Source organism: Tursiops truncatus, chromosome 13 (genome assembly GCF_011762595.2).
Source record: "Tursiops truncatus isolate mTurTru1 chromosome 13, mTurTru1.mat.Y, whole genome shotgun sequence".
Taxonomy (NCBI): domain Eukaryota; kingdom Metazoa; phylum Chordata; class Mammalia; order Artiodactyla; family Delphinidae; genus Tursiops; species Tursiops truncatus.
The window spans coordinates 4,777,403-4,796,698 of record NC_047046.1 but is presented as its reverse complement, the minus strand read 5'-3'; the positions used below and the strand labels follow the sequence as shown (position 1 = coordinate 4,796,698).

Below are 19,296 nucleotides of genomic sequence, written 5' to 3'. Positions count from 1 at the left end.
AAGTGACATTTGAGCTGAGTTCTTACATCATTTAGGCCACTTTCGGTGGCAAGTAACAAAATACCATGGACCAAAATGGCTTTGACAACAACAGAAAGAAAAACACACGATAAGAAGTTGAAAAGTCAGGTGGTTCCAGGTGGGCTGGTCCGGTGGTCCATCCAGGTGGTCACTGAGGATGTGGTTCCTTCCGTCTTTCTCTCCTTCCATGCTCGCCGTGTCAGCCTGGTCCTTGGCCAGCCCTCCAAGGCTCTGAGATCACCATTGCAGCTCCTGTCGTCACCTCCCATGTGGCAGCATCCAGTGGGAGAAGGAGGGACCACTTTCTGGGCATCTCGAAGCCAGGAGGCCCTTCCCAGAATCCCCAGCAGACTCCTCACGCCTCCTGGGCCAGAACTGTGTCACATGCCTTTCCCTAAGCCACTCGCTGGCAAGGAGCATATGGCTGGACAGAAAAGAGGAAGATGTGTGTGTGTGTATGTGATGGGGCAGCGGTGCTGGTGTGTGATTGAGTGGCCCGTAGACAACCAGTTATATCTGCCTCAGACCTGAATGACAGGCAGGTCTCAGTCACAGGAAGATCGCGCTAAGGCCTCCGGAGGGAGATAAGCTCAGGAGAGCCATGGGAGAGAAGACCCATGGGGGACTGGTGGGGAGTATGTGCAGGGTGGGCAGGGAGGGAAGCGCAAAGGGAGCCTGGAGAAGGAGGTAGTACCAGGTCCTTAGGTCTTGTAAGCTGTGATCAGGAGTTTGGACTTTGCCCCGTGTACCATGGGAAGTCTCTGGCGGGGACTGACGTGAACAGGCAGGGGGGATAGCACTGGGCCAGGCGTCAGCAGTCCTGGGGGCTGGCGGGCATCATTACACACAGGTGAAGCCCTGGGAAGTGATGTTCCCTTTCTCTACACTGGATTCGGTCCAGGTAAAATGAAAATCATGATGCCCGCCCCACAGCGTTATTTGTGGGGCTTAAGGCTTTGAGAGGGGAAGGCAGTGAGGTCCTATACCAATAAGAGGTACCTACTGCAGTTAATTCTCATTATTTGCAGTAGTTATGTCTTATAAAGTCACTGCAAACACTGAATTAGCAAATACTAAACCATTCCTTCGAGAGGAAATAACACATGCACACATACATACATCTCATATAGATCATCATAATCCTGAAAATTCAGGACAGTTGAGGTCTGTACTGTAGAAGGTAGGATGGGGAAAGTTCTAGCAATAGGTGATGCCCACCTGAGCCAGGGGAAGCTGAGGGCGGACCCCCCTGCTGCATCCACTGTAGAGTTCTTGTCAGTAAGGAGCCTTGTTCTCTTGAGATGGGTCTGCGTGTAGCCACTGAGCGCAGGGATGTTTAGGGGTCTTAGCGAATGTCTCCCGGGGCAGTGCTCTGGAGGGAAGGCAGGGGTTTCTCTAGAATGGGTCTTCCTCCCCTTTCTAAGTACTTAAGGAAGGGCAGTCGGGCTCAGCACTGGGTCCCCATCGCAGGAATTGAAAATAAGAACATGGCGCTCCATTCCATTTTCTGCTCTAATAGAAAATCTTGTTCTGATTGCTCTCTTTACAATGCTGGGCACAATAATGCAGATGTACATCCCTCAAACATGCCTTAAAAGACAGCTGATTTGCTCGCCTCATGGTTTTTCTTCTCCCTTTTAAAAAGTAAAGCAGACAAAGAGAGGGGACGGGCGAAGTAGATTCTTTTAAGCTTCGAAAAGTGATTGAATTGTCTTTTTTTTTTGCAGTACGCGGGCCTCTCACTGCCGTGGCCTCTCCTGTTGCGGAGCACAGGCTCCGGACGCACAGGCTCAGCGGCCATGGCTCACGGGCCCAGCCGCCCCGCGGCATGCGGGATCCTCCCAGACCGGGGCACCCGTGTCCCCCTGCATCGGCAGGCGGACTCTCAACCCCTGCACCACCAGGGAAGCCCCTGAATTGTCTTTTTTCAACTCCCACTGGAATTTCAGGGGGAGAAACACATTAGCTGCCACTTTCCACTGCCATCTGCGGGCAGATTTGCTGCTCAGGGTAGTAGAGCCTGGAGGGCAAGGGGCTGTGGAAGGCTAAGTTCTGACAGGGTGGGGAAGCGGCTCCCCAGATGAACTCAGCCTGATGCAGTTTCCCTCCAGCACGGCTGCTCATTGCTTTGTGGCCCAAGGTTATCAGGTCAGTGTCACTGATTTCTGCCCATCGTCCCATTAGTGGCCTTGGTCAATTATGCTTAAAGATTCCTAAAGGCGTTGGTGCCATTGTGAGGTGGCAATGCCAGGGACCTGTGTCTGCGAGGCTGATGCGGGAAGGGGTTTAAGCATCTCGTTAGTTATCTTCTCCTCAGTCTTTGATTTCACTCTACAGTGAACCAGGCTCATCTTTTCCTTCTCGTGGGAGAAAATTCACATTCACGCCCTTTTTTGGGGGGAGGAGGGAGGTGATGATCATTTGTCCCGAACAACATGGAGGTTTGTTCTTTGAGTTTCGACCTCGGCACTGCTGACATTGCTCTGAGCCGTTCACCTGTTCACATGGAGGGGGCAGTTGGACGTGTGCACCTCGGGCTTGGAAGGGAGGCCTGGGCTGCAGGTACTGCAGTCTTCGTTTGTGGCTTGCAAAACGGGCTGCCTGGTGGCATTCCAGGTGAGCTGGGGAGTCCTGACAGCAGCCCAGCACCACACGGTACCCCTCAAAGTAGTGTGTGACCTCCAGCCAGTGACGTCGCATTGCTGGCCTCAGGTTCTTCATCTGTAAAATGAGATTGTGGACCCCTGGCAGTTTTGTGGTTCTGTGCTGAACTGAGTGTTGGTTTTGTGTCTTCTGCACATAACGTGACCTTTGCTCCCTCCCCCGCCCGACCCAGATACATACGTAAAAGACATTCATTCTCCTGGTGGTCCAGGAGAGAAAGTCATCAACGTTTTCCTTGCTTATCCGGAAGACGTGAAGTGAAATGGGGGCTTACGTTGTCTAACAGCCAACCCGCGAATGCATGCACGCTGAAGGGTACCTCCGCGTGCTGAGTCAGAAGTCCGTAACAAAATGCTGCGTCCTCACCTCCATCCTGCAAAATTATAGTGTAATGGGGCAAAAATAATTACGTCCACATTTCTAGTGCATTCCATGAGTATTTTCCTACAAGGATTTTAATCTAGTGCAAAGCTCTCTTGGTTTTTCAGGGAAAAAAAAATCCCCTTTATGGCTCGACCGAAGTGTTGTTTTAGTAACATATAGATACCTTTGCAAGCATCTCCAGATACGGTGCAAGAGTGAAATGTGTTGCAAGTGGGGTTTGATTAGCGGTGGTTTGAGTACATAAAGGAGGTGAGGTAAAGGGAGAAACACACACACAAAAGGCAACAAAGGTTATGGAACTCCATTAAATTATGTTTATGATTTTACTTGTCAGTGGTTCGTAATACAAAATGGTTTTCCTGGAGTCTGTTTATCAGCGTTTGTCCCTAATTAGTGCCTACAAATTACCTTCTGTTCAAGTCATGTTCTCCTGGTTGTCTTGGGTCTCATAAATCAGAGCTGTTGCAGGTCATGAACTTTCATTGTCAAGTTTCTCACGGGCTTTTTCCTGCTGATGCATCTGGAGATTCTGTCCCCTCCCCCAAGGTCTCCAACGGCTGCGATTCGATTTTTGCGAATGGGAAGGAGATGAAGAGCAAAGTGGACACGATCGTGAACTTCACCCACCAGCACTTCACCTCCCAGTTAGAGGTCACCGTCTGGGCGCCCAGACTCCCCCTGCAGGTCGACATCTCGGATACGGAGCTCAGCCAGATCAAAGGGTGGAGGATCCCAGTGGCTTCCAACCGAAGGTGAGGAACCAAGGGGGTGGGGGAATGAAGTTCATCGAGGACTGTGGTTCTGAGGTTCCTGGGGCTCCGCTCTGAGGCAGACGTCCTCAGGGACCCAGGCGCTAGGGAAGCTGCATCCACAGTGGGTAATAGTGGGATCGGAGTTCAGATGGATCTGACTTGGGTACTTACTTTGACAGGAGGCGATTATAATAGGGATAATAATCATCTCTACCTCGTAGAATAGTTGCTAGGATTCAGTAAAACAATGCAACTCATAAGAAGCACCTAGCACAAGGCCTGGCATTTAAGGGAAGAGCTCTTATGCTACTTTTTTTTTTTTTTGCGGTATGCGGGCCTCTCTCTGCTGTGGCCTCTCCCGTTGCGGAGCACAGGCTCCGGACGCGCAGGCTCAGCGGCCATGGCTCATGGGCCCAGCCGCTCCGTGGTATGTGGGATCTTCCCGGACCGGGGCATGAACCCGTGTCCCCTGCATCGGCAGGCAGACTCTCAACCACTGCACCACCAGGGAAGCCCTAAGGGAAGAGCTCTTTTTCTATTCCCTACTTCCCTGTTCCTCTTTCCTACCTTACCTCAGTTTCCTGCTTATAAATGCCAACCATCCTCTATGAAGCACAGTACAATGGTTAAGTTGTGGGCTCTGCAATAAGGCCACTGAGTTTCACCCTGGCTTTCTCACATATAGCTGTGTGACCTTGGGCAAGTCACTTAACCCCTCTCTTCCTGTTTCTTCATCTATAAATTGGAGATGACAATAGAGTTACTGAATAGAGTTATCCCAAGAATTCAGTGAAAGGATACATCGTGCAGTAGACAGAATTCTAAAGATAACATCCCTTCAAGAGTCCCATCTCCTGGTTATTCAATCAAGCACAAATCTGGGACTGCTGTAAAAGGATTTTACAGATGTAATTAAAATTCTAAATCCGTTAATCTTAAAAGATGGAGATCATCCAGGTGGGCCTAACCCATCAGTTGAGCCCTTTGAAAGCAGAAAGTTTTCTCTAGCTGGTAAATAGTACCATACAGTATGAAACCTTTAAGAATGGACATGTTTCTATTCAGCGTAATTCCCTTGAGATCCACCCCAGTCGTTGCATGTTTCCATAATTCATTTGTTTATTTTGCTGAGTGTATCCCCTGGTAGGGAGTATCACAGTTTGCTTAATCATGCGTCCATGGAAGGACACGTGTTTTTTCTAGTGTGGGGCTATTTTGGATAGAGATGCTATGACAGAAGCTTGACATACAAGCTTTTGTATGAATGTAGATTTTCATTTTTCTGGGGAAGATGCCCGAGAGGGGAATTGTTGGGTTGTATGTTAAGGGCATATTTAGTTTTATTTGTTTGTTTGTTTTTTGGGTTTTTTTGCGGTATGCGGGCCTCTCACTGCTGTGGCCTCTCCCGTTGCGGAGCACAGGCTCCGGACGCGCAGGCTCAGCGGCCATGGCTCACGGGCCCAGCCGCTCCGCGGCCTGTGGGATCTTCCCGGACCGGGGCACGAACCCACATCCCCTGCATCGGCAGGCGGACTCTCAACCACTGCGCCACCAGGGAAGCCCAAGGGCATATTTAGTTTTAAAGGAAGCCAGACTATTTTCCAGAGAGGCTGCTCCATTTTTCATTCCCACCAGCAGTGTGTTAAGTCACCCAGTGACACACACATCCACATCCTTACCAGTGCTTCAAAAGGTTACCTGCAGTGTGGTACCATTTATGATGATATAGGAAAGAGAAAGATTAGTGGTTGCCATGAGTTAGAGGTGGTGTAGAAGTGTAAGGCAGTACACAGGCCACCCCTGTGGTGACGGGCCAGTTCTGTATCTCGGTTATGGTGATGGTTACATGAAGCTGCATGTGATAAAAATCACATAGAACTACATACACACACACACAAATGGGTATTCATGAACCTGTCGAAATCTGAATAAGCTCTGTGGTTTGTACCAACGTCAATTTGCTGGTCTGGGTATTGTACCACAGGTATGCAAGATGTTAAATCTGGGGGGCTGGGTAAACAGTATACAGGACCTCCCTGTATGATCTTTTAAACTTTCAATGAATTTGAAATGACCTCGAAATTTAAAGGTTTTTTTTTTAACACAACAGAATGCAATTGTTTTATGAATATGGTATTTCTAAAACTTCATTTATTCACTCACCACTTTTATGAGACTGCAACTTTTGAGTACCACCTAGAATACACTTACTACTGTTCTTTTTTCAGTTTTATCTATTTCTTTAAGAGAAACTCCACATCACTATCAAAAAATAGCCAACTAGTAAAAATTAATACAAAGAAAATAAAATATTTTTATTAAATTCTGAGTAGATACAGTTGTTTGTCTGAATTTGTCTTTGTGAGCTGGGAGAGACTAGCAGGTATCAGAGAGCCCTTAAAGATCGCCTGGCACCAAACAGAGACGTTCCCTGGGATATAATCAGGATGATTGAAAAATAACATGGAAATAACCTTTCTCTATGTCAGTCAGTGTTTTTACTGCCACCTAAAATCATCTCACTTAACAGCAAGGACACTTACCCCTCACTTTGGGAAACTCAAATTGCTAGGTGCTGGTGAAATTTTTTTCCTGTAACTAATAATCTAAACTCAAATTAATTTTTCCATTTTAAAGAGTGTTGAGAAAAAAAAATCTCATTTCTTTTACCAGTCAAGTCTGAATTAAACTCAGTCTAAGCGATCTCCCCCCAGTGTGATAATTTACTTTATGTACATCACTAATAGAAGATGGTAGAACCTGTGAAAGCTAGTTTTACTTTTCTAACCTTGAGGGTTAACCTTTCAGGGAGGTGGAATGACATGTTGTTAAGAAAGTGGGTTTCAGAAGTGACGTGGTGCTCGTCCCAAACTGCTGATAACGAGCTCTCTGGGCCTCGTATTAACTGCTCTGATCCTTGGTTTCTTCATGTAGAGACAGGAGCATGCTTCAGGGCTGTTGTGAAGAGAAATGAAAGGGAGAGAAAGGGACTTCTCTGGTGGTCCAGTGGTTAGGGCTCCACGCTTTCACTGCCGAGGGCCCGGGTTCGATCCCTGGTTGGGGAACTGAGGTCCCACAAGCTGTGCGGTGCAGCAAAAAAAATTTTTTTTTAATCTTTAGAAAGAGGGAGAGGACACCAGTAGAGGGACAGCGGCCAGGCTTGGACTCCGCGTCGAGGTGACCGGTTGTGTGGCTGTGACCCAGTTGCCCCTTCTCTCTGTGCCTCGGTTTCCTCACCGGCGAGATCAGCTCCTAGAACACCCTGTTCCTCGGGGCCTGTGCAGATGACGTGGGTCACTTGTGTGTGGCTGGCAGGTGGCACATGGCCCATTTACGTCAGCTCTTTACAGGAGCACGCAGGGCAGGACCCGGCACACGCTAGGTCTAACCCAGCGTGTATAAGTCTCTGCCCCTTTCTCCCCTGACCCAAGACCCATCCACCGAGGGCCACAGACCAGTCAGCAGCCATCAAACCAGGTCCTTTCGTAAAGGACACGGGACAGGTGTATCTCGAGGAGAAGGTTCTAGAATGGCCGAGCCAGAGAGGGTTTCTCAGGGCGGGTGTGGGCAGGCGAGTAGGGGGACAGGAGGAAGGGGGAGAAGCCAGGACGCAGGTGCCAGACGTGGTTCAGTAGTTTCAACACCTCTGCGGATCGGTGACCACTCAGATCAGGGCGGATGGGAGGTAGGAGGCTCTATCCTGATCACCTTTAGGGCCCGGAGCTCAGAGGAAGCCACTTCTGTAGAGATGGAAGGGGCTGGGTGTGGGCACCGTCCCCAGGTGATGGTTCACGAGGGCCGCCCTCAGGTGTCGTCACACCTGGCCTGCATCTCCTCAAGCACACCTGCAGGGCGGTAAGGGGGGTCCTTGTCATCTGTGGGAGTGACTGATGGCTCAAGGCCAGCCTCCACACGGCTCTTCTGACCCCAGACCTCCCGTTCCCTCCTCTAGCCCCAGTTCATCCCCGCACGGGGGATCGTGATGAAGTTGCAGACTTCCAGAACACAGGACAGAGATGCAGCCTCTGCCTGTGTGGGGCTGGTCCCCCCACCTGGTGCTGGGTGGGCGCGGCAGGGGCCGAGCTGGGCTTCTGTGCTCCGAGCACGTGGCAGTACACGTGGCGCTCGGTGACCACCAGACAGTGCCCGGGGAATGAACGAAGGAGCAGAAGGCGGGTGACCCGATGGTGAGCAGCTCACACCAAGCAGGGCAGAGTCACGGGGAATGAGGACAGAGGGGGGCGCGAGACACCTCCCCGCAGCGATGACGTTTGCTCTGCCGTGTGTGTGTCCCAGGCCCGCCAGAGACAGCGAGGACGAAGAAGACGAGGAGAGGAAGGGGAGGGGCTGCTCTCTGCAGCATCAGCGCGCCCTCGTGCGCGTCCTCACCCAGTTCGTGGCCGAGTCACCCGACTCGGGTCAGCTGAGCTACATGCTGGGCCCCGACTGGCAGTTTGACGTCACTGACCTCGTGATGGATTTCATGAAGGTGGAAGAGCCGAGAATTGCTCAGCTACAGGACGGCAGGACCCTGGTGGGCCGGGAGCCGGGCATCACCACCGTGCAGGTACAGGCACCCGCCCCTCGCCACCTCCCACAGCCCCGGTCTGTATTGATAAGGGTCCAGGTAGATGCTGTCGTGCAGGGCGGTGTGCGCCTGTGTCAGAGAATCACGGGCAGTAACAAAGGGTTCGTCGGTTCTAACAATCTAGACTCAAATTATATCTCGTGTTGAGAAAAAAATCTCATTTCTTTGACCAAAGCTGAATTCAACACACAGTCTAAGTAATCTTTCCCCCAATATGATAGTTTACTTTTCATGTATCACTGATAGGAGACAGTAGAACCTGTGAAAGCTAGTTTTATTTTCCTGAACTTGAGGATTAAACATTTAGCTATGTTTCACCTTAACAGTGGACAAGAAATTAAAAAATAAAACGTATTGCACTAAAATTAATAAAAAGCGCTCTCCATTTTATTGTAGTAATAGGAAAACTATTTTCTAGCCAACGTTGACGGGATAATTCTGCAGAAAGAGTGCAGCATCGTTTTTGAATAACAAATTAAAATGTTAATTTGGTAAACGCTCAGAGCTAATTAAGTCAGATTTTAGGTTTTGCCAAAGTTAATTTTTGACAAAGCTGTACTCAACATTATATTTTCATTACTCTTCTATGTCTATGTAACAAGTCACCACCAGTCTCCCAACTTAAAGCACCACTAATTTATCAACTCGGAGTTCTGAAGCTGGGGAGTCCAGGTGAGCCTGGAGTACCAAGCCAAGTGTACCACAAGGCTGTGGTCAGGGTGTGGGCCAGGCTGGGCTTCTGTGCCGGCTTGGGAGAAGGATTTGCTTCCCAGCTCAGGTTGCTGGCAGAATGCAGTTCCTCGCAGTGTGGGCTTGAGGACACTGTTTCCTTGTGGACTGTCAGCCAGGGCTCATTCTCTGCTCCTAGAGGCCACCTGCCTTCCTTCTCATGGGGCCTCTCCATCACCAGATTCTCACTCTTTGAATCTCTCTGACTTTCCCTTCTTCCACCAGCCAGGGAAAGCACTCTGCCCGTGTGATTACAGGGGACCCACCCGGCTAACCCAGCAGAACCTGTCTATTCTAAGGCCAGCTGTGCTATATCCTATAACAGTCGGGAGGGTGATGTCTCATCATAGTCACAGGTTTGAGAGATTAAGCAGGACCTCTTGGGCAGGACAGGTCTAGAAATTCTGCCTCCTAGATATTCCTCTCCATTTGTTAGTCACCCCCGCTTGCAAGCTAGATGGTGCATTCGGAGTGGTTTCTTAGAAGGAGAATAAGATTCTCTTTCCCACTTTGCTTTCCTGGTTTATCCGATGATGACGCAACAGCCCACGCAATGGTGATTAATGGCCCGTAGTGGACATCTAACTGCCCACTGAAAAGAATAAGTGCAGGGAGAGATGGCCGAGCACCAGTCCTTTAAAGTTTTACCACAATTCTGCCATTTTCACACCTAAATATTAGTTGTTGGAAAGATGTTACTCTTTGGTGCTTGGTACCCAGGTGGGCAAGTTTTAGTTATTGCCTTTAAATTAAATCATGGTTTGTTTGGGTTTTTTTGTTTTTGAAAATACAGTGCTGTTATCATGATGTGAATCAAAGTAAAGAAAAGGGACCAAGATGATACTTGTAAAACTCCTTCACTTGGAGAGCATAATTGAACAGGGGCGTAACACTCACACACACAATTTCCATACGTGCACTCGTGTCGGGAAACCTGGGAGAACACGGTGGTGGAAACACCAGTTAAGGAGTTTTGAATGGTGTGAGGGGCAGAGACTGAGGTGTCTCGCTGACCCTGCAGGTCCTGTCACCTCTCTCTGACTCCATCCTGGCTGAGAAGACGGTGACCGTCCTGGATGACCGTGTCACCATCGTGGACCTGGGCGTGCAGTTGGTGGCCGGCTTGTCTCTTTCCCTGCGGCCTCACAGGTTGGACAAAAGAGCCATCATCTCGACAGCAGTTGCCCAGGATGTGCTTCGAGCCCCACAGCAAGTAAGATTCCAGAACCCTTGCGTCCCTGGCCAGTGGAGACCACTTCTCTCTCAGTCACATCCCGCAAAGGAGATGCGTAGAGAGAGCACTCATGGCCGGGACTGGTGCCTTTGAAGCTTCTTCCTGTTTATCCAGTCTGTCCTGTCTCTGAGGAAAGTACTCAGCGGCTTAGACACAGTTTCCTCGTATGTGTTTCTAATCCATCCACCACACGCCCATATGCGACTTGCTTTAGAGCAGCCTTATCTGTTTTAGGCACAGTCCGCTGCTAGACCGTGACCAGAGGCTCACATGTTTTCCCTTTTGCCAAAGCAGGTGCCTTTTGCTACAGTAAGTCCCCTACATGTGAACGAGTTCCGTTCCGAGAGTGCGTTCGTTAAGTCCAACAAAGTTAGCCTAGGTACCCAGCTAATGCAATTGGCCATATAGTACTGTACCGTAATAGGCTTATAATACTTTTCACACAAATAATACATAAAAAACAAACACAAAAAATAAGTCTTTTTTTTTTTTTTTTTTTTTTTTGCGGTACGTGGGCCTCTCACTGTTGTGGCCTCTCCCGTTGCGGAGCACAGGCTCCAGACGTGCAGGCTCAGCGGCTATGGCTCACGGGCCCAGCCGCTCCGCGGCATGTGGGATCCTCCCGGACCAGAGCACGAACCCGCCTCCCCTGCATCGGCAGGCGGACTCTCAACCACTGCGCCCCCAGGGAAGCCCAAAATAAGACATTTTTAATCTTACAGGACAGGACCTTGAGAAGTACAGTAGTACAGCGCAACAGCGGGCACACGGGGGCTGGCGTCGAGTGAAGGGGCAAGAAGAGTTACTGACTGGAGGAGAGGACGAGGGAGATGGTAGAGCACTGCTGTACTCTACACAGTCCTGTGCAGCAAAGGACACAAAAGCACAACCACTTGCAGAGGATGCAGGCACGTGAAAACGTACGCCGGACACGTGAACTAGTTTATGTGATTGGACATGCGAACGCACGTTCGCATCTTTGAAAGTTCACAACTTGAAGTTTCGGATGTAGGGGACTTACTGTACTCAGAAATTCCATTTCAGCTACTTGAACAAGCATGGCTACTAGGCACCCAATCACCACTGTTGACAATTATTGCCAACTCTCAAACTCTCCCCCATCTTTAAACTTTGACGTGTCGTTGATAAAGATACCAGGGCACTGTGCCTTTCAAGCCAGCGGGTCTCGTAATGCATCCTTCCTTAAGTGCTTCCAGCCAGTGCATGTTCCAGCAATCAGCATGGGCTTCCTAATAAAGAATGTTCAAAGGAATATTCTCTCGAGCAGGCGCCTGACGAGTTGCACCTGAGTATGATTCAGATAAATTGTCTGATCTTTCAAAATGTTTTCAGAAAGGTCAAAGTCAAATTCTGTTGTCTGGCATGCAGTAAATTAACATACACTTTCATGCACTTGTTAAAGCGTATTGTTTGTTTCTCACAGCAACTATAGCTATAGCTCAGGGCCGATGCCGCTTCCAGGCAGCGTCGAGAGCTATTCACGATGATAAAACACAGAAATCAATTTTTCTCAGATCGTATGTTTAAATAATATGACATAGGAAATCGCATTTACATTTGCAGGTTTGAAGGAACCTGATTATAACAGAATGCTTTGCTTTCATTTTTCTTAGGAAGCAATAGTCAGTTCTTGGATTCTGTTCAGTGACGGTTCGGTGACACCTTTAGACATTTACGATTCCAAGGATTTTTCGGTTACTGTCTCATCATTGGATGAAATGGTGGTGTCTGTCCAGGCAAACCTTCAGTCCAAGTGGCCGGTTGTCGTTGCAGAGGGGGAAGGGCAAGGGCCCTTGATTAAACTGGAAATGATGATCAGTGAGCCCTGTCAGAAGACCAAGAGGAAGAGCGTTCTTGCCGTGGGTAAAGGGAACGTCAAGGTCAAATTTGAAGCAAATACTGGTGAGCACCAAGGAGGCACCAACGACGTGGAGGGCGGCAGTCGGGAATATAAAGACCACGTGAGGAACAGCATAGAGCGTGAAGGAGGCCAGGAGAGGGCAGTGCAGCAGTGGTTCCAACATGGCGCCCCTGGCGGCCACGGGGAAAGAACCAACCAAAGCACAACCCCGCAGTCTCCCATGGAAGGAAAGGATAAGAAGCTGCTCAAGAGTGGTGGTCCAGACGCCTTTACAAGCTTCCCCGCTCAAGGGAAGTTACCGGAACCCCATAATCCTAGTGACCTTACGGTGACCTCCAGGGGGTTGACCGACTTGGAGATCGGCATGTACGCCCTGCTTTGCGTCTTCTGCCTGGCCATTTTGGTCTTCTTAATTAACTGTGTGGCGTTTGCCTGGAAATACAGACACAAAAGATTCGCCGTGAGCGAGCAAGGCGACATCCCCCATTCCCACGACTGGGTCTGGCTGGGGAACGACGTGGAGCTTTTGGAGAACCCGGTGGACGTGACCCTCCCGTCGGAGGAGTGCACGACCATGATCGACAGGGGGCTGCAGTCCGAGGAGAGGAACTTCCTTCTGAATGGCGGTTCCCAGAAGACTTTCCCTAGTCAGCTGCTCAGACCTTCTGACTTTGTCTATGAGAAAGACATGAAAAACGAACCTCTGAGTTCGTCCGGCCCAAAGAGGAAGAGGGTCAAGTTTACGTCCTACACCACCATCCTCCCGGAGGACGGCGGTCCGTACACCAACTCCATCCCGTTTGACAGTGATGACAGCATCCAGTGGGTGTGCCCAGACATGGGGCTGGGGGCGTCCCAGGGCTTCAGAGAGTACATGGAGAGGCTGCAGGACCAGATGTAAACTCCTTTCTCATGTCTGTATTCACCTTTATGCCTTCTGCTTTTTGAATGGTGGAGCCCGAGTCTGACCAGCAATAGGGGATGAGTTAACAAAGCTTCGTTTGTGGCGGTCTGGCGGGATCCCTTTCTAAGCAGCGATCAGGGAGAGCAAAGGCAGCTGGGTTTGAAGCCAGGATGTGCCCCAGATAAGCTCCCAGGGGGTCCTGGAGAAATTCTAAGACCACGGTTTTCTCTGCTGCCTGGTACTAGCTCAGTTCAAATATAATAAACCAGACCCCACAGACATTGTTAATCATCTCGTGGCGAAACAGCCGTGTGGAATTAGAAAAGACTTGGGTTTGATTTTTCTACTCCTAGACCTTTTAAAGCACAGTGGACATTTCTTGCCCTTGGCCTGAGATTGGACATACGTGAAAGCTGCTGAATGTAGCCGCCCATATTTGTTACGAGCACTGCTCATTATTTTTATATATCTTTGCACCTGCACCTGGTTCCTTTGACCTCTGCAATTCTTTTTGAAACATGAAGACAAGCAATTTCATTCTTTTCTCTGAAATCTGTTTGATTTACATATGAATTTTAGTCCCTGTGGTGTGCCACGTCCTGTTATTTCCTGGGTGTCTGTGCAGGCGTTCAGGGTCTTTCCAGTTTTCCTCACTGCATCCCTTAGGGGCAATGTCTAAGAAGCTTAGCCTCATGCCGTCTTTCTTTCTTTTTGTTGTTGAACTTTCTTGTATCAGACGGGGACATGGGATTTTACTTAAAATATTAATATACTGTAAGAGAGGGCCGTCTTCTTTACAGTTTTCTACATGAAGCTTAAAAACTTTGGAGAAAAATTGTGAACAGTGAACCTTTCCTTTTATCTTCTGCTTGCGGGAGTCATGAGGACCTCTTTCCTGGGGTGCGTTTCTGAGGACAAAAAAAAGTCCTCAAAATAGTTGTATTTATACTAATGCTTTGTGGTCAACACCATTTGTTATCCAAACTGAAATCAAAATCTAAAAATGATATGCAGAGAAAGGAAATTGCATAGGAAGTATCTTCAGATTAAACTTTTCTCTTACCAGAACAAAACTTTTTAAAAATGGGAAATGAAATGATGTTTCAGCTTAGCGATATGTAGAAATCGACCCATACAATGATTTCCACCCACCACCAAAAAAAAACCAACCAAACAAACCCAAAACATATATCTATCCTCAGTCATGACTCTGCAGAGATAAAACCTATACAGGGTGTCCATTAATGGAGAACAGCAATGGGTTTACCCCCCCAAATTCATAAAATAAATGACTTCCAGAAGCTTGAGAAGCAATTGTGATGAAAAACCATAGCTATTGGGAAATCGAAGTGGCAAGAGAGAAAAAAAAAAATCATGATTCCTGCATAATTTTTAAATAAACAATGTTTTTCAAAGAACAGCAAAGCAAGAATTTCAGATTAGGAAACCATGACAACGTTCTACGAAGATGCACTAGCTGGAAAATCAGACACTGGGTGAGGCTATGCCTCATTCTGAGCTTTCTTGAGCCATTTGCATCTCTGAGAGGTAGAATCTTAAAGGCCCAAACAGTCAAGGACCTGCAGGAGGTGTTGAAACAGTTTCTTGACTCCTGATGGCTGTCGACTGGGCAATTCAAAAGGGTGTGCTTCCGTGGTTCTCTTCTAGGGTTCCGTGGACAGGAGTGTGACAACCAGCCTTCTCCAACCGCGACACGGCAGACACAGAATTTTCCTTGTGTCTCTTGCCCACAGGACTACACTACGTTTGTAAACTGCACCTAAGTTACCAGTGATAACGCTGCCTGCCCTCAGAGGCTGGTGTTCAGTTGCTCTTGTGTTTAAAATGGGGGTTAGGAGCTGAAGCTGCTGAGGTTCCCCAGATCTTCCAGTTTGTTTGGGGAATAAAGCCAGGAGACCCAGGCATCAGCTTCCAAAGGAGTTTGCAAAGAGATGGCTGACACCTTGTAGGAAGAGCGCCTCTGGTGGCCAGAGGAAGCTGCCTCTGCTTTTCAAATGGCTTGGCAAGGAGGTAGCTCAAAGAGAGGGATTCAGGCACTCGCTGAAACATAGCTGTCCCCGGGAGCCCTGCTACTCCTGGCAGATATTTTCCATTTTCTCTCCCTTTGGGTCTTGGACATTCCAGACAGGGTAGGGATGTCATTTCTGAAGCTGAGGACCCTCAACTAATACAGGGGGTGAGTCTCTCTCACACACACAGCAGGCTGCCTCGCACTGGTAAAATGAGACTTCCCGTGGGTATAATTCGGGAGGGGACAAAGGAAGTTACTATTGTCACGGGGAGCCTTATTAAGGGGCATACAAGTTAGAGCATCTCCTGTGGTCCGAGTGCTTGACGTGACGCAGGAAGCAAACGGGAGAATCAGGAAGGGCCAGGGGTTCCTCTGCGGAGCCGGGAACTGACCGTGGTTCTGAAGACGCCTCCCTTGGGTAAGCGGACAACGTCACCCAGAGTGATGCAGGCTACATAAACCACCTTCGCTGGTTTCTGTTGAGACTCAGTCAGTTCAAAATAAAGATCAAATGGAAGGTTTCAGGGCAGCGATCCCTTTTACCATACCACACACACTCCCATATATGCACACGCACATACGTATTATACCCACGTGTGTGTGTGAATAGTGAAGAATCAGAAATTCAGTTTTTTTGTGGGAATCAACACTGTCAGTTGTTCTCAGCTTTGGTGTGGACACTATTCAGCTTAACAGAATGTCACTGAAGTTCTTTCCGCTCTAAATATTCCCTGCTGACTAGAAACTATGGGTTATATCGGCTTGTTTTCCAACTAGTCAATTTAAAACAAATAGGAACTATACCTCCAAAATATTTCAGCTCATATGGGGGGGGCATGGGACCCCCCTGGTGGCACAGTGATTAAGAATCCATCTGCCAGTGCAAGGGACACGGGTTCAATCCCTGGTCCTGGAAGATCCCACATGCTACAGAGCAACTAAGCCCGTGCGCCGCAACTACTGAGCCTGCGTGCCACAACTACTGAAGCCCGCGTGCCACAACTACTGAAGCTCGTGCGCCTAGAGCCCGTGCTCCGCAACAAGAGAAGCCACCGCAATAAGAAGCCCGCGCACCGCAACGAAGAGCAGCTCCCGTTCGCCGGAGACACTGGAGAAAGCCCGCGCGCAGCAATGAAGACCCAATGCAGCCCAAAAAATATAAATAAATAAATAAATAAATAAATAAATAAATAAATAAATAAATAAAATAGGGGGAAATGACGTAAATTGCTAAGGCTTGAAATATGATTCGCTGAGGGCCATGCATTTGCCTGGATTTCCCAGGTTCTTACGGCTGAGATATCCAAAGGACAGTTGTCAATAACCTGAAAGAAACGATGTCAATAGAGTCCCTTCCTCTCCCCTGAGAATGGGATGTTCAGACTCCCCTTGAGGCAGACACCAGCAGCCTCTAGAGGGGACACCAGGCCGCGAGCTCCATGAGTCACACGGAGGGCAATTCAGATGCCCCATGAGGGCCAGGTGACCTACACCCGTGGAGGATGTGAGACCACTGTCTCCAGGGGCCAAACAGGCTGCTTTCCAGGCCAGCGTACAGCTATCAAGGAGCAGCTGCCACACAGAAGTCCTGGAGTTAAACCTACAGTGTTGCATTTGAGAGAAAGAAAGAAGAAAAGACACTGGAAGCTTCCCCTGGAAACTTCCCCCAAAGGACACACTGGCTAGCAGATCTCAGGATACGCTGTGTGAACCAAAAGGGAATAACTGACTTCCTGGCTCTTTTCTTTTGCACACTGGTCAGCCTGAGTTCCCAGACTGCAATCATCCTTAAATCGTAGGCAGAGAGTTTTTATTTATAAAGATTGCAGGGAAAAAATGGATTAATTTCTGTCCCTTTGCTACATCTGTAGATGAAGTATTTTGTACTTGGATAACTTTAAGTTTTAGGAAGTCTGCCCTTGTGCATGTTGATCACCATTCTTGTCTCACTCTTTTAGAAGGGTGTCTTCCCAATGTTGGGACCACAGTAAAGTGTCTGAGAAGATCATTCATTCCAACTCCACTGACCACAGAGGGTGGTTTCATCGAAATCTTTCCTTTACCATTGACACCATTGTTTTTCTACTCTTGTCAACTCAAAAATGGCCTCAATTCTCCGTTCTAGTCTCTGTAAATGACACGGTAGATGGTTTATAAACCCAGCGACCATCTCCTCCCTCAAAATTATATTACGTGTAATGTATTGCGTGTCACCTGTTGTGTAAAGGAACAGTATGGGTGGTGGAAGAGTTACGCTAAAATACGGATATAGCAGATATTTTTGTATGTAATATAGGCAATATACTGAAACACTGAAAGGTGTGTTGGAATAAATACGTTTTAACATAAAAGCATGCAAAGCTATAGCTTTTAAATGTACAGACATCCCGCTCAGAAATACCTAAATTGATTATGGGAAAACATCAGAACCTGACGTCGTGAAATGCACTCAATTAAAGGTGCAGCCTTTAGAGGACATGACTTCTGTTGGGGTTGTTGATGGAATCTGCCAGAACATTTTGATCTTACTCTTCCTTACTTTTGGATTTTTTTCCTTTTTCTTTTTCTTTTTTTTTCCTGGAAATATCTCAGAAATAAAGTGACATCCTTTTCCAGCATAAAGGTATATACTAACCACAGGGTAATTCATCCTTTTTAACATGAAAATAAACATTTAAACATTCTCCAGTGGTTTCATTATTTTATCCACATCTTTTACTCGCAGCATCTCTATGATTTGACTCTCTTTATATGTTTTTCTTTTTAGCCGGAGATTTTAACACCTTTGACGCAGCAGTAAATGGAAACCAAAAGAAAATGTTTCTTGAAAGTTGCAAATAACTTTGACCTTTGAAAAAGGTAAACTTTTCATGTGTTGTCCTAGCAGAGTGGGGGACACTTCTTCCCTGATGTTTCAGAAGGAGGACTCCTGTTTCGCAGGTCCCTGCCCAGGGTCAAACTGTCTTGGACTCAGTGCTGACATGTAATGCGTCAGCCCTGCCGTCTTCTCCCTTTTAGTCTCTACTTATCTATGACTCACTCCTGTTTCCATATTTGGGGCAGGGGCTTGTGGTGCTGAGAGTCCAGAATAGGTAGAGCTCTAGACGTGTAAGAAAAACACAAGAGAATCGGGGATCCTGCTTGGAAGGCTGATGATGTCTCAGCTGAAAGGTTGCCGGGTGCATTGCTGAGTCCCCACAGCTCTCTGTGGCTTGAATGCCCTTTCTGACGCTGCCAGCATCATCTTTGGCATTTTGGCAAATGGCACTCCTCGTTATCAGGATGAAAAGGGATGTCTCTAGGGCAGTAACTTGACATGTCATAATAAATGCCCCACCCCGAGCCTGATCTTTCACTGGGCCCTCCAGAGATCATATGAGGAAGTGAGTGTCAACCTAGGAATTGGCCTTGTGAAATGAAACCTGCAGAGTCACAGGCTTCAGATGAGCCCAGATGCTTTTCCACACATGCCCCCATCGGCAGGATTTCTCACACTTTGGGTGAGTGTTTCCCACTAACAGCCCCTTCTTCTTTTTCCTCCTGGAATGGTGGAGGACAGAGCCACAGACCCCGAAGGCTCTCCCCAGATCTCAGCGTGCATGTATGCAGTTTAGTAAAGTTGATTTCTGAAAGAGGGAACAAAGAAAGTTTGAAATGAGGCTTGTAAAATAGTGAACCCTTTAGGTTTAGACCTCTGTGTGCGCAAAACGCAAACACTGCATTGCAAACTTTTTGATACTGAAATGCTTAATGCCCGTTAGTTTCTTTATGGTTTTATACAATTTAGATCAGTTACACAGGTAGTTTATTGGTTTATATAATTTAGATCACTTACAGAGGTTTTGTGTTGTTTGCTTTAAACATTTTTTTTAAAACACAAAAAAGTGCAGAAACATTCTAACCTGGTTACAGTGTTTGTAGCCTTTTCTGTGAGTCAAGATGGCAGGACACGATCACATTCCAGGTGGGAAGTAACAATTCAAGTCTGATAGGGAAATTGTGCTACCCGTCCAAGAAAGCAGCCATGCCGTCCACTGACAAACTGGACAATCTTCCCATTTCATGAGATGCCTTTATATTTTCCATGGCTCTTGGTCAGTTGTTCT

General features: G+C 47.9%; 1 protein-coding gene across 1 annotated transcript in view; it reads left to right on the top strand.

The window, feature by feature from the left end:
- Window positions 1–18,053, top strand: part of TMEM132B (transmembrane protein 132B) — a 234,445-nt gene extending 216,392 nt beyond the window's left edge. The window contains exons 6-9 of the mRNA XM_073790880.1: window positions 3,616–3,821; window positions 8,118–8,388; window positions 10,160–10,351; window positions 12,007–18,053. Of these exons, the coding sequence (XP_073646981.1) occupies window positions 3,616–3,821; window positions 8,118–8,388; window positions 10,160–10,351; window positions 12,007–13,155 (1,818 nt within the window). The 3' untranslated portion in view covers window positions 13,156–18,053. The remainder of the gene's footprint in view (window positions 1–3,615; window positions 3,822–8,117; window positions 8,389–10,159; window positions 10,352–12,006) is intronic.
- The last annotated feature ends 1,243 nt before the right edge of the window (window positions 18,054–19,296 follow it).